The sequence below is a fragment of the Gossypium hirsutum genome, chromosome D09 (assembly GCF_007990345.1).
Source record: "Gossypium hirsutum isolate 1008001.06 chromosome D09, Gossypium_hirsutum_v2.1, whole genome shotgun sequence".
Lineage (NCBI taxonomy): Eukaryota > Viridiplantae > Streptophyta > Magnoliopsida > Malvales > Malvaceae > Gossypium > Gossypium hirsutum.
Window position 1 is genome coordinate 27,254,659 of NC_053445.1, and position 12,431 is coordinate 27,267,089.

At 34.6% G+C, this 12,431-nt stretch overlaps 2 protein-coding genes across 3 annotated transcripts; one reads left to right on the top strand and one right to left on the bottom strand.

The window, feature by feature from the left end:
* The first annotated feature begins 700 nt into the window (after positions 1-700).
* Positions 701-3,250, top strand: LOC107891953 (UPF0481 protein At3g47200). Its single transcript, XM_016816886.2, has 2 exons — positions 701-874; positions 1,896-3,250. Exons 1-2 carry the CDS (start codon positions 854-856, stop codon positions 3,156-3,158), a joined length of 1,284 nt encoding a protein of 427 aa, XP_016672375.1. The 5' UTR covers positions 701-853; the 3' UTR covers positions 3,159-3,250.
* An 824-nt stretch (positions 3,251-4,074) lies between these two features.
* On the bottom strand, positions 4,075-8,620 carry LOC107891954 (probable voltage-gated potassium channel subunit beta). 2 transcript variants are annotated; one of them, XM_016816887.2, is made up of 5 exons: positions 8,029-8,620; positions 6,982-7,177; positions 6,610-6,753; positions 5,889-6,053; positions 4,075-4,428 (listed from the first exon to the last, which is right to left on the bottom strand). In XM_016816887.2, the coding sequence occupies exons 1-5, from the start codon at positions 8,394-8,396 to the stop codon at positions 4,315-4,317; spliced, it is 987 nt and encodes a 328-aa protein (XP_016672376.1). In that variant the 5' UTR covers positions 8,397-8,620; the 3' UTR covers positions 4,075-4,314. The 2 variants fall into 2 exon arrangements, with proteins under 2 accessions (XP_016672376.1, XP_016672377.1); XM_016816888.2 differs by lacking the exon at positions 5,889-6,053 and having other exon boundaries at positions 8,029-8,540.
* Between the last annotated feature and the right edge of the window lie 3,811 nt (positions 8,621-12,431).

The window sequence follows — 12,431 nt, forward strand, 5'->3', positions numbered from 1 at the left end:
GACCTTGAGTTGAAACACGATTCGACTTCCCGGGTGATGGCTCCATACTCACGTAGCAGATGAAATTTGTGGGTCACCCAACTACACGGCACCTCCATAAATTCAAATGTTCCTTAAAATTATAACCATGTCTATCTCAAGCATAAATAAAAATAAATCTACAAACTTCTAATTTTCAATCGCAAGAAAAAAAAAAGAAAAAACAAAACAATTTTTACCTAAGTGAAAATGCATCCTACAATGTGTATTTTCACTGCCACATCAGTGAAAATGCACTATGTAAGACGTGTTTTTAAGAGAGAATAAAAACACGTCATATGTGACGCGTTTTCACTGATGTAGCAGTGAAAACACGCCCTGTAAGTCACGATTTCCTTTTTCTCTCCAAAAACAATATAGATCGATAAACAAACTTATAGAATTTCAGCTTAATTTCTCAAATATTTTTTTTCAGCATATTCCAATAAATTAATTAATGTAAAGAGAGCTTACTCTCTCTTTTTTCCAATTTTCGATGCCATTTTCCATCTTTTTGAAGGCCTAGTTATTGCATTCAATAAAAAGTAGTACCAAGTTGACACCAAAGTTTGCAAGTAAATTGCTTTTGTAGTAATTATTATTCAACCACTCTACTAACTATATATTTCAAAGCTGCCAACCATATTTGCTCAAAATTTATTGCTTCCATATTATAAAAAAAAAAAAAACCCAACAAAAGAATTTATTGGTTCATCATACCCAAAATTTCACCTATATGGGGAAAATCATACTCTAGTTCTTAATTTAGGTAGTTATTTTCCCTTAGCAATTTTCAATTGCCAAGCCAAAAACCGAGCGAAACCCATTTGCAGGCATGGCGCTGCCCGTTGAACAAGTAAGTCTTATACATAAATCTAAATAATAGAACTGATTATCAGTAGTCTTATTAATATATAGATAGATTATTTTCCCCCTCATAAACTATAATTTAAAATGCTAGAAAACCAGTGATGTATGAATGGACTGAAATTCTATCATGGGTTGAAATGATTTTCACTTTATTTTAGCCAGAAAGGTCGACAAAAGTTAATATCTTTATTGATATGTTCACCTTTTTGTTCAATTTATTCATCAGTTTTTAATATATGAGATAGGGAGGAGAAAAGAACGAGATTTTTTTTGAAGTCTAAAGATTTAAATATTGGTAGTGGAACAATTTTCTGGTTGCTTTATACATATCATCGTAAGAAATTCTACGTGACATTATATAATCCTAAGAAGTTTATACGTACTTAACAATAAAATATTTAAATTAATTTAGTCTTTTTTTCATCCAATTTCATAATTTACAAACCACAATACGAATTTAAGTTACAAATTCTCATCCCATATATTATGAGTCACTTGTAAATTCTACACTGATAAAGTTACAAACATTCCTTAGATCAACATCTCACATGAATAATCTATATATATATATATATTTCTTCTATGCAATACTTACTTCTATCCATAAACCTCTTCTAATTCTTAAATTGAAAAAAAAAACATGTTTAAACGCTTTCGAATCCACATACTTCTGAATACTGTAATAACAACAATGTTAATTGAGTTAACTCTCAATCGACACATGAATGATATATTCTTAATTCTAATTCTAAAGGCTAAAATATAATCTCTATTTATAAGCTTATTACTTGATAAAATATCAGTTTAATTCAATTATAAAATGATACGAAAACCTAAATTAAATATTATCCGTCTGAATTCGTTTTATGGTTAATGTTCGGGATTTACCAACAATGTATCTCCAAAATTCAAACCAACAATATTTAGGTTAGATTTTGGTATAAAATACCTGTACTGAAAACTATGTATTTTATTTATGGATAACATGGTTTGGGTGCAATTTACAGGCTAAAGTAAAAGAAGACCCCGTTGCCATTAGCGTAAACGAAATGCTTAAGAGCTCATCACTAGCTTCTCCTAAGCCTTGCATTTGCAAAGTACCTAATTATCTTCGTCAGGTGAATGAAAAGGCCTATGAACCACAACTCATTTCAATCGGGCCGTACCATCGTGGTAAACATCACTTGAAAGCAATGGAAGAGAGAAAGATTGGCTTCCTTCAACAACTTGTTGAAGAAACAATGGTGATGAATGCTTCAAAATATGTTATGAAAATGAGAGAATTAGAAACACAAGCTCGCAAATGCTATGAACAACCTTTATGTCTCGACTCCGATGAATTCGTCAAAATGTTGCTTCTTGATGGTTGCTTTATTGTGCAGTTTATTCGCTTGTGTTTAAAGAAGGATTTGGTCAATTATTACACTAATGGCTACTTTCTTGCTTTGATTCAAGACATTTTGTTAGTCGAAAATCAACTTCCTTTCTTCGTCATTTGGGAATTGTTTTCCGTAATCGAGACTGGGGTCGATCAAGGTATGTTCATTGAAGCGGTTTTCGATATGTTCTTCCATAGAGTACCCGGAAAAGGACGTCCGAAACATGATCTCATATCCGTTACATCAGAAATCAAACACTTACTAGACTTCACCTATCACCATTGCTGTCATCCTTCGAGTTCCGAAATGGAAGCCTTAAACGAAACCCGGAATTTCGATATGAATTTCATTCGTTGTGCCTGGGAACTCCAAGAATCCGGAATCAAATTTGAAACGATAGAAGGAAACAGCATGTTCGACATTAGGTTCGAAAACAAAACCTTGCTTATCCCTAAACTTAACATCGATGACTATACCGAATCATTCCTACGAAATCTGATTGCATTCGAGCAACTATTTGTAGCAGACAGAGATGTAAAGCATGCAAGTGATTACATGATGTTGATGGACAGCCTTATTGATTCACCTAAAGATGTGGAAATACTTTGCCAGCATGGGATTATAAATAACATGTTAGGGGATGATAAAGCGGTGGCGGCCATGATTAACAGTCTGGGAATCTATGTATGCCATTCCCGCAACTTCTATTACAGTGTAGTGTTTGAGGATGTAAACAAGCATTGCAGCAAGCGTTGGAACATATGGATGGCGAATTTGAAGCACAATTATTTTAACAGTCCATGGTCACTCATTTCTCTTATGGCTGCTATTTTGCTCCTTCTGCTTACAGTACTGCAAACTGTACTTTCAGTACTTTCTTATTATCAATAATTATAACAAATCCTTCTAACTTTGATTTAATGTAAAATGTAATACTTTTTTCTGACTTTTTATATGAATCCTTTATATGGTGTTTTGGTTTATTTTAGACGTACTCATATGTGAGACCTTTTCAAGCTTGGTTAAACTACAACTAAAAGCTTTTTCACTATTTAGAATACAACTAAATATTAAAATTTTACTTTATATTAATCCGCCTTCCGAACTTATCTGAAAGTACTTAATCGGTACATATAGGGGTATAAATGAACAAAAGTTTCGATGAACTATTCGTGAACTGTTCGTATAACATTCGTTTATGTTCATTTACTAAGTTAAACGAGTACGAACAAAAATTTTATTTTCGTTTAATAAACAAACGAACACGAACAGAGGTGTGTTCGGTTCATTTATGTTCACAAACAAACTCGTTTAAAAGCTCATTTATTAACTCATTTTTTATTAATGATATTTTCTTATAAAAATATAAAAATATTAATATGTATGATTGAATATAAATTCAAAGACCAACTAAAAAAAATTTACCAACGGACAAATTTAAAGATAAACTATATATTAACCCTTATATTAATATTTATTTATTTATTTATAATAATTAAATTAAAAATTTTAATCAATGAACAGTTATCCTTGTTAGGATAAAACTATTGTTGCGCTGTATATTACAAGTGTAGCAATAATTCAAACAACAATTTGAGTAACATTGCAACCGTCTATTTTAGTTACGTTTGGTTTCTTTATTTAAAATAATAATAATAATAATTTTAAAAAAATTGAAAAATATTTTTGATAAATAAAAATAAAAAACTTGTTTCAATAGTGAAACACTGGTATAAATTTTTGTAGAATAGAATCATGAGAAATAAAAAATTCAGCCACCACAAACAATTCAAACCAAAGCAGAAAATAGAAAAGAGATAAATAAATTAGAGTTGTACGTACATTCACAATCCACCAACAATCACAACCAGTTCCAAATTCATTTCATCTCCCAAGTCTTCTTTCCACAATGATAAGGGTGCCAAATACAACTAAAGTTGCAAAGTACTATAAAACACCAAACCAAGTACATAAATTGATGCTCACACATCTGCTCCAAAACACAGCTATGCCAATGACATGCTAAGGAAGCAACAGGTACCGGCGTCTACCTGTAAGAATCTGGACGCTTTGGCTTGCTTTGAAAAACGGTCTCAATCTTCTCCATGACAGCAGGAGTCAGTAATGGGATTACATCAAGTGCCTTCATGTTCTCTTGAATCTGAATGCAGAAAAAAATTGCAGTTTAGTTTAAGTATTAATAGCAGCAGCAGTGTAAATATTCAAATCCTAATGCAACCCTTAAAAAACTAAGTTTAAAAAACTAATACACTTGAAACCTTTGTTGCTCCGACTAATATTTTCTTTATATACCTGTGTTCCGACAACCACGTTCAAGACATACTCCGACATAGGTAAGAAAATATAACCTTCTAATGGAGATTCTAACATATAGCTTATACCAACTGTAACTAGCCTACCATAGATGATCAATCCATTAAAGCAAGAATCTCAAACACGTACCAAGAAGAAAGGACAAAAAGAAAACACTGAAACATTAGATTGGAACTTCTTGGAACCATAGAAAATAATATTTTCATCAATTTACAAGTTCAGACACGGGTTCTTCCGACACTTAGCCTGGTGGCAAAAGAGTGAGGTTGTTATCCAGGTATTATAAAAAGATGGCCATTAAGGAAATAGGCCTACAAACCCTGATGAATATGTCACAAGATAATAGGTAAGTTGCAATCTTGTTACTCAGACTCTGGTATGATTGTTGGATATGGGTACGTGCTCAACACAAGTATGCTAAACTTATTCTATGTTTTTTCCATGTACTTAAAGAGGGTCAGGATCATGTCCTATACTCGTATCTGAAAATGTGTTTTAAGACATGGGTGTGGGACATTGATACTTCAAGGAAAATGAAGAGTTGGGGCGGTATTAGGTTGCAATTAGATGCATCAATTTTTAGTTAAACCCATAAACTTGTGCCGGCTAACCCGAACCCAAACCTGATTAGACCATAAAAAATCAACAACCAAAACCTGTCCAACCCAAAAATGACCCAAACAAAAAATTATTCGAACCTGAAATGTCCTCAACCCAAATGACCCGAAAATTTTAAAACCTAAAATCACCCAACCTAGATTAACCCAATCCAAAACCAACCCAATTAACAGATCTAGCTGCAATCAAGTCACCCATTGTCAACTATGCAAAAAACTATAATCCCAAATTAATTTATAATCCTTCCATTAAATTACCCATATTTCATTGTCATCATCCAGTATGCCTATATCAAACATATATTGACACTTCAACGCATGCATACTTAGAAAACAGCCAAATTTTATACTACCGCACTACCAAAACAGCCAATCATGTCACCTTTTGCCAAGTATGCAAACAACTATAATCCCAGATTAATTTATAACCCTTTCATTAAATTACCCATATTTCATTGTCATCGGCTGGTTTGTCCCTATATCAAACATATATTGACACTTCAAGCACATGCATATGTAGCAAATAGCCCAGTTTTATAATATTGCACTACTAAAAAATGTGTAAATTTCCTTCCATGAAGCATCTCATAGCCAAGCAAATTCATTGGATCCATACAGTGGTCCAAAAAAAATATGAAACAAAATGATTAGAGATACATAAAATAATAACCTGAGATTCCTTTGTAGCACCAGTAATAACCGATGATATGTTGGGATTTGCAGCGCACCATGCGATTGCAAGTTGAGCTAACGGTACACCAAGTTCATCAGCAATTGGCTTCAGTCCATTAACTTTCCTCAACACATCATCAATTAGTGATCGGTTAGCAAGATTCTACACAAGAAAACAACATAGCTTAGTTGCTTACTCATGGCATATAGGGAAGGATTTTCAGATTAGTCTCATAGAAATAATTAACATATGCTACAACATCAAGTATAATCAAGTAATACTAGCAGCTAAATTAAGTCTGGTGAGTTTCACAATCATCGCTAGAGATGCTAAATGAAAATGTTTAACATTAAATATGGAAAACATAAGTTTGCTTGGAATATTATATCGGTACATGTACAACCACTATACAGTTGAGTTTTTGATCTTTTTGTTCTGTTTTCGGATACAGACACCAGAGATTTATCAACTGTAAACGTGCAAGAAATTATATTTATTACAAGCACATATGCATAAACAAGATGTTAGATTCGTAAGAAGCACAAAACATAGTGAACCATAGCCTAAAATCAATCTCATTGAAAAGAATATATCCTTCCGAGGAAAAAGGAACCTAGAAGACTACAAGTGGTTATGTTCAACACTTAAAATTGAGATACAAAGATCAATAAAGCATACAAAATCAAAAGTAACAAATCAAATGTGAAGTGATTCTTACTTTGAAATTTTCCAAAGCAAACCGACTGTCAGATGGTATATTTCCTTTGTTGTATTTTCCAGTAAGCACTCCAGAAGCAAGCGGACTCCATGTTGTAAGACCTAGACCATAGTTGGTATACAGAGGAAGGTACTCGGATTCAACCTGCATTGATACAGAAAAGGATGAACAAATTGTATAGTCCTGAAGGAGGTAGGAACAAAGTCATTCCTGGTTAACAGCTGTAAATTCAAGGGCAAGTCAAGTTTTTATGGTACAAACTGAAGAAAACTGAGAATTCTATTAAATGTGTAGTTGCCAAAACAAAGTTCACATAAAATGAAAAGGCGGAAATAGTGCCTACTCGGTATGCTGAGTGCCAACACCATTTACCTTGTGCCTAGTCAATAGATTATACTCCGGCTGCTCCACAATTGGGCCTACCAGGTCCAACCTCTCAGCTACTCCCCATGCTTCCGTAATCTGTTGTGCAGACCACTCACTTGTCCCCCAATAAAATGCCCAACCCTTATCAATCACATAATTCATTGCCCTCACAGTCTCCTCAATTGGAGTCTGTGTGTCTGGCCTGTAACCAAATATCAAAGTAATGCACTCGTGTCAAGTTTCTTGAAAAAGAAAACTCCTAGAACTTAAGACTCCCAAAAATTGATCAGAGAAATTATCCAGACGAAAACAAGACTTCAATCCACAAAGAATCGTAAAAGAGCCTTACACTGTTACATATGATAGATTATACACGACTCCACATGTAAAACATTCAACTAAGTACAAGTACGATAGAGGCCCTGTACTAAGAGCCAGATTACATTTAGCCCTCCCTACTCAAAAAATGGCAAATTAGTCCCTATATATTAGATCAAAGAGCAAATTGATCATTTTTGTTAAAAAATTTATCAATTTGTACGGTTAAAAAATTGATGTGCCTTCCATGTGTTCCTCATGTTGATGTGTAAAAACCAGTCTTTAAAAGTAAAAATAGAAAAATTTTAACAAAATTATAAGTTTGCTCTTTGATCTAAGAGACTAATTTGTCCATTTTTTTAGTAGAGGAGACAAAATGAATTTGACTCCTAATACAATGGTTACATGGTACTTTTGCCTCAACTAAACCTATATCCAAAACCACACATTAGAATTCCTCGACAAACAAGCCATAATAAGACCCAGCAATACTGAAAATCGAACATCTTGAAGATTATAGATGCTACTTTTCAAGTAACTTCAGATCAAAACTAAAATCCAAAAATCAAGTGATTTCAGATCAAAATTAAAATCTAAGAAAAGAGAAACAGCATAAAACAAATATTCAAACAAATGCAAGAAAAGTTGTATAAAAAATGAATTGATCTAATGAAACAGAAACCCATATCGATTCCAAACCCCAAAAAAAAAATCCGATCTTTTAAGTGAACCAACCTATGACAATAGAGCACATCAACATAATCCATATCAAGCCTCTTCAAGGACGCCTTGGTTCCTTCCACAATATGTTTTCTAGACAAACCCTTATCATTTGGCCCAGGACCACCCCAAAAGATCTTGGTAGAAACCACGATATCCGATCGTTTCCACCCAAGTTCCCTAATAGCCTGACCCATGATCTCCTCGGCTCGACCATTGGCATAAACCTCGGCGTTGTCGAAAAAGTTGACTCCGTTGTCTTTACAACACTGGAGAAGTGACTTTGCTTCTTTAACATCGAGCTGGTTACCGAAACTAACCCATGCTCCATACGATAGTTGACTCACCTTTAAGCCTGATCTGCCCAGGTTTTTGTACTGCATCTTTGGTTTTTTTGGATTGGTGGAGAAGAGAAGGCTGTAGAAGTGAACTGAAAGAGAGAGAGAGCGATTGTGGGCAAATAAATTAAAAGGTTATATCAGAGGGCTTCGGAAAACTTTTTCTCTTTTTTTGTATTTATTTATACTAAAAAAATCCTAGTTTTACTCGTAAAACCTTGACTTTAATGTTAAAAGTAAAATATTTTGAAATTATATACACTATTAACATAATATAAAATTTTTAAAAGTGTGATTAAGTCTGTTATATATATAAGTACTTCAAAAAAATTTAAAACATTATTTTATTTTTATTTAATAAATTACTTTCATCAAATTCGTAAGAATATTAAATGCAAAAAATTTAAAATATCATCCTTTAGTTTAAAATTAAGGACTTCCATGAATAAAAATAATAAGTTAAGATTTATTTAATTGTAAAAATAATATAAGAGTTTGTTTAAACAAAATATAGTAATTTAGACCATTTTACCAATAAAGGCTAATTTCCTACTTTATTTACGGAAATAGGCGACTTTATTTATTATTTACCAGAATGGGCCGAAAACACTAAAACGCGTCCACGTAGGAGCGTTTTAAGGAGAAATTCTAGCAAAATGCGTCCCTGATGGAACGCTTTTGTCATGTTAGCAAAAAACGTGCTGACCTAAATGCGCTTTGCTGACATGGCAAAAGCGCTCCCTTAGGGACGCGTTTTAGCCCATATTTTTCTAGGGTCAGGGCTATTTGCATGTTTAGTGCCGAGGGTTTATGGTTTTACAGTTTTAGTGTTTTAAGGTTAGGGTTTTGTTAAAATGATTTAGGGTTTTATTTATTTAGGGTTTAGTGATTTTAAAAGATAAATTAGGGTTTAAAATTTTAAAAAAAAATTAATTAAATTAGGTTTTAAGGGTTTAAGTAAGTTAATTAAATTAGGTTTTAGGGTTTTTAAGAAAATTAATTGAATTAGGTTTTAGGTTTTTTTAAAAATAATTTTGTGTTTAGCTTTTAAGGGATTTTGTAAAAGGGTTTAGGCTTGAGTCTTAAAAAATTTGTATTGACAAGAAGAATTTTTTTTTCTACAGTAGTTTCTGAAAAATAATTTTGAGAAGACGATTCCGAAAAATTAATGTCAAAAACGCTTCAAGCAGTATGCACTGTCAGCAAAAGTACTGAAAAAAGCTCCCACGTGGACGTTCTTTTATACAGTAGTTCCAGAAAAATAATTAGAGAAAACATTTCTAAAAAAAATACTATCAAAACGCTTCAAACAGGATGCACTGTCAACAAAATTACTAAAAAAGCTCTCACATGGATGTTCTTTTTCTACAATAGTTTCTAAAAAAGTAATTTTGAGAAGACGGTTCTGAAAAAATAGTGTCAAAAACATTCCAAACAGGATGCACTATCAGCAAAATTACTGAAACAAGCTCCCACGTGGACGCTCTTTTTCTACAGTAGCTCCTGTTTGGCCTTAGGCTATAAATGAGCCAAATTTCATTCTCATATTGCATAAGTTACAGCAAGAAAAGTTAGAGAGGCTAAGCAAAATAGAAATTGAAGATGAGTGAACATATTAGTGTTGTTATTTACTATGATGGTGAGGTCCGTGACACTGAAAACGACGTTGTTTTTTTATCGGAGAACACAACGCGATTGGTTTTAACCAGAATATAGATTTGACGGAACTTCATAAAAGAATTAGGTACAAAATCTCCAAAACGACGCCAATGAGAGTTTCATCTATTAAGTATCAATTTTGTGCTTCAGTTGATCCCGTGACATATGACTCATTTTATATCAAAGGTGGTCGTATCTTGGAGACAATGGTGCAGACTCATCTCACTAGTGGATCACCTTAACTTGAGTTATATGTACAATTTTCATCGCCAAATGAAGTATTTGCGACTTTAACATCTACTGTTGTTCGAGAGGAATACACGATCCCTGCCCGACACTCCATTATGGGAGGCAGAACATGGAAGCACTCGTATTTAATGGCAGTATGGAATACACAACTCCTGCACGACACTCTGTTAGTGGATAGAATATTCACCTCGGTGGGTCGATGTTCGATGCTGAAAATACGTATAGGGAAATGACATCAACTTCTAGCGGTTGGCAATCCACATCTTATTGGGGACATTACAAAACGTCCACAATAAGGGATAATATACTCCCTACAACGTCCACCGGTGAGGGGACCTCGTACGTTGCAGATGATGGTGAGTTGGATGATAAGTCCGATGTAGATCTACCTCGAAAGCCCGACCCCGATGGTACAAAAGTTGTATTATTTTCTGAACCGGAGTCTGTTCCAACCGAACCTAAAGACAGTGAAGAGGCTTCAAATGAAAAAAAGAAGATATACGATTCACGGTGTACTCACCTCCAGCCCACATGCATAATGTCAATCTATCGGCAGATGATGCGTTGGAGTTTCTAGATCTACCACACAGAATGTCTGACCGTACAAGTTCATCATTAGATTCGGGTGAATTGGAAGTTGGTAAGGAGTTTTCCAGTAAGGATAGTTTTCTTGGTGCATTGAAACAATATAGAATCATGAACGAGGTTAACTACTACGTGGTTAAATCCAAATTCGAGAAGTTCGAGGCCAAGTGTACAGTACAAGACAGTACATGTTCATGGAAAACCATGGCTTCGGTTAGGAAAAAGACAAGCTTATGGGAGATATAGAAGTACAAAGGTCGACATACGTGTGTTGCCGCTACAGTATCCTAAGATGGATTCAGATATGATAGCTAACTTAATACTACCGATGGTGAAAGCAAATCCCAAGGCTTCTGTGTCAGTCTTAGTTGCCAATATTTGTAACCAATTGAGGTACACGCCCTCTTACCGCAAGGTCTAGATAGCTAAGCAGAAAGCATTAGAAAAGATGCATAGTGGGTGAGATTAGAAAAGATGCATAGTGGGTGAGATGCTTCACATATTGAGGTGTGGCAGTGGTGTCAAGAGCTAGAGAGGTACATCCCAGGTTGCGTAACAGACCTTGAAATGGGCTCTACATACTATAACGACCACTTGCTCTGTAGATGCCAAGTGTTCAAGCGTCTATTCTAGAGCTTTAAGCAATACCGGGATGCATTTGTATACTACGAGCCATTGGTACAAATTGACGGTACCTTTATGTACGGTAGATATACCTATCGGCTATTGCTAGCTGTAGCACAGGATGGCGGTGGGAGAACCCTTTCAATTGTGTTTGTAATAACACCGGGGGAGTCAGGTGGCGACTGAGATTTCTTTCTTTCTAGGTTGAGAAAGCATGTCTGCCCCTAACCTAATATCTACGTTATATTGGATCGGGACACTAGAATACTAACCTTAATTGAGCGATAGGGAAGCATATGGGATCGCACACACCATCGGCGTTGTCTAAGGCACGTTGCGTCCAACTATTACAGACAATATCGGTCTACCGCTGAATGACGATAAGTGACCAACATGGGTATTTAATCTTTACTAATATAGGGTCCGTTTGATTGGTGTAAAATGTTTTCCGGAAAACATTTTTTAAAATTTCCGGTGTTTGATTGGCTGAAAATATTTTCCTACTGTAAAACCAATTACAAAACACGAGAAAAGAATGTGTTAATTTTGGAAAATGTCTTACCGTTTCTAATTCGGTAAGACATTTTCAGGAACATTAGAAGGAACACAAATCTTTCATTTCCCTTCCCCTTCCCCTTCCCCCATCCTTGATCGGTTGTTCCCATGCCCAAGAAAAACTCAATTCCCCCCAATCGAAGCTCTCGTCGTCTGATCGTCACGTCCTCCTCAATGTAGATGTGATCTGTCCTGTTGTTCTTCGATTCATTTCTGTATCTTCCTTCGGCTCCTCATCTCCGTTCGTTGGCCTCACCTCACCATCTCAGCATCGTCGTCTCTGTCGCTCGACCGTCAGCCTTACTTCTGTATTTTGAAGAAACCTTAAAAAATTAAAGTCTACAGTCGAGAAAAATTCATCTCTAATCTCCTCAAGGTATCTGCATATTTCTCTAATATTTTACTTAT

Bases quoted from the DNA above. Each gene is read 5' to 3' on its own strand.
- LOC107891953 (XM_016816886.2), top strand. From the start codon at position 854: ATGGCGCTGCCCGTTGAACAA. The intron at 875-1,895 runs GTAAGTCTTATA...TGCAATTTACAG, and splicing joins TGGCGCTGCCCGTTGAACAA to GCTAAAGTAAAAGAAGACCC.
- LOC107891954 (XM_016816887.2), bottom strand. From the start codon at position 8,396: ATGCAGTACAAAAACCTGGGCAGATCAGGCTTAAAGGTGAGTCAACTA. The intron at 6,754-6,981 runs GTAAATGGTGTT...GTATCAATGCAG, and splicing joins ATCTATTGACTAGGCACAAG to GTTGAATCCGAGTACCTTCC. The intron at 4,429-5,888 runs GTTATTATTTTA...TTCTGCATTCAG, and splicing joins GTGCTACAAAGGAATCTCAG to ATTCAAGAGAACATGAAGGC.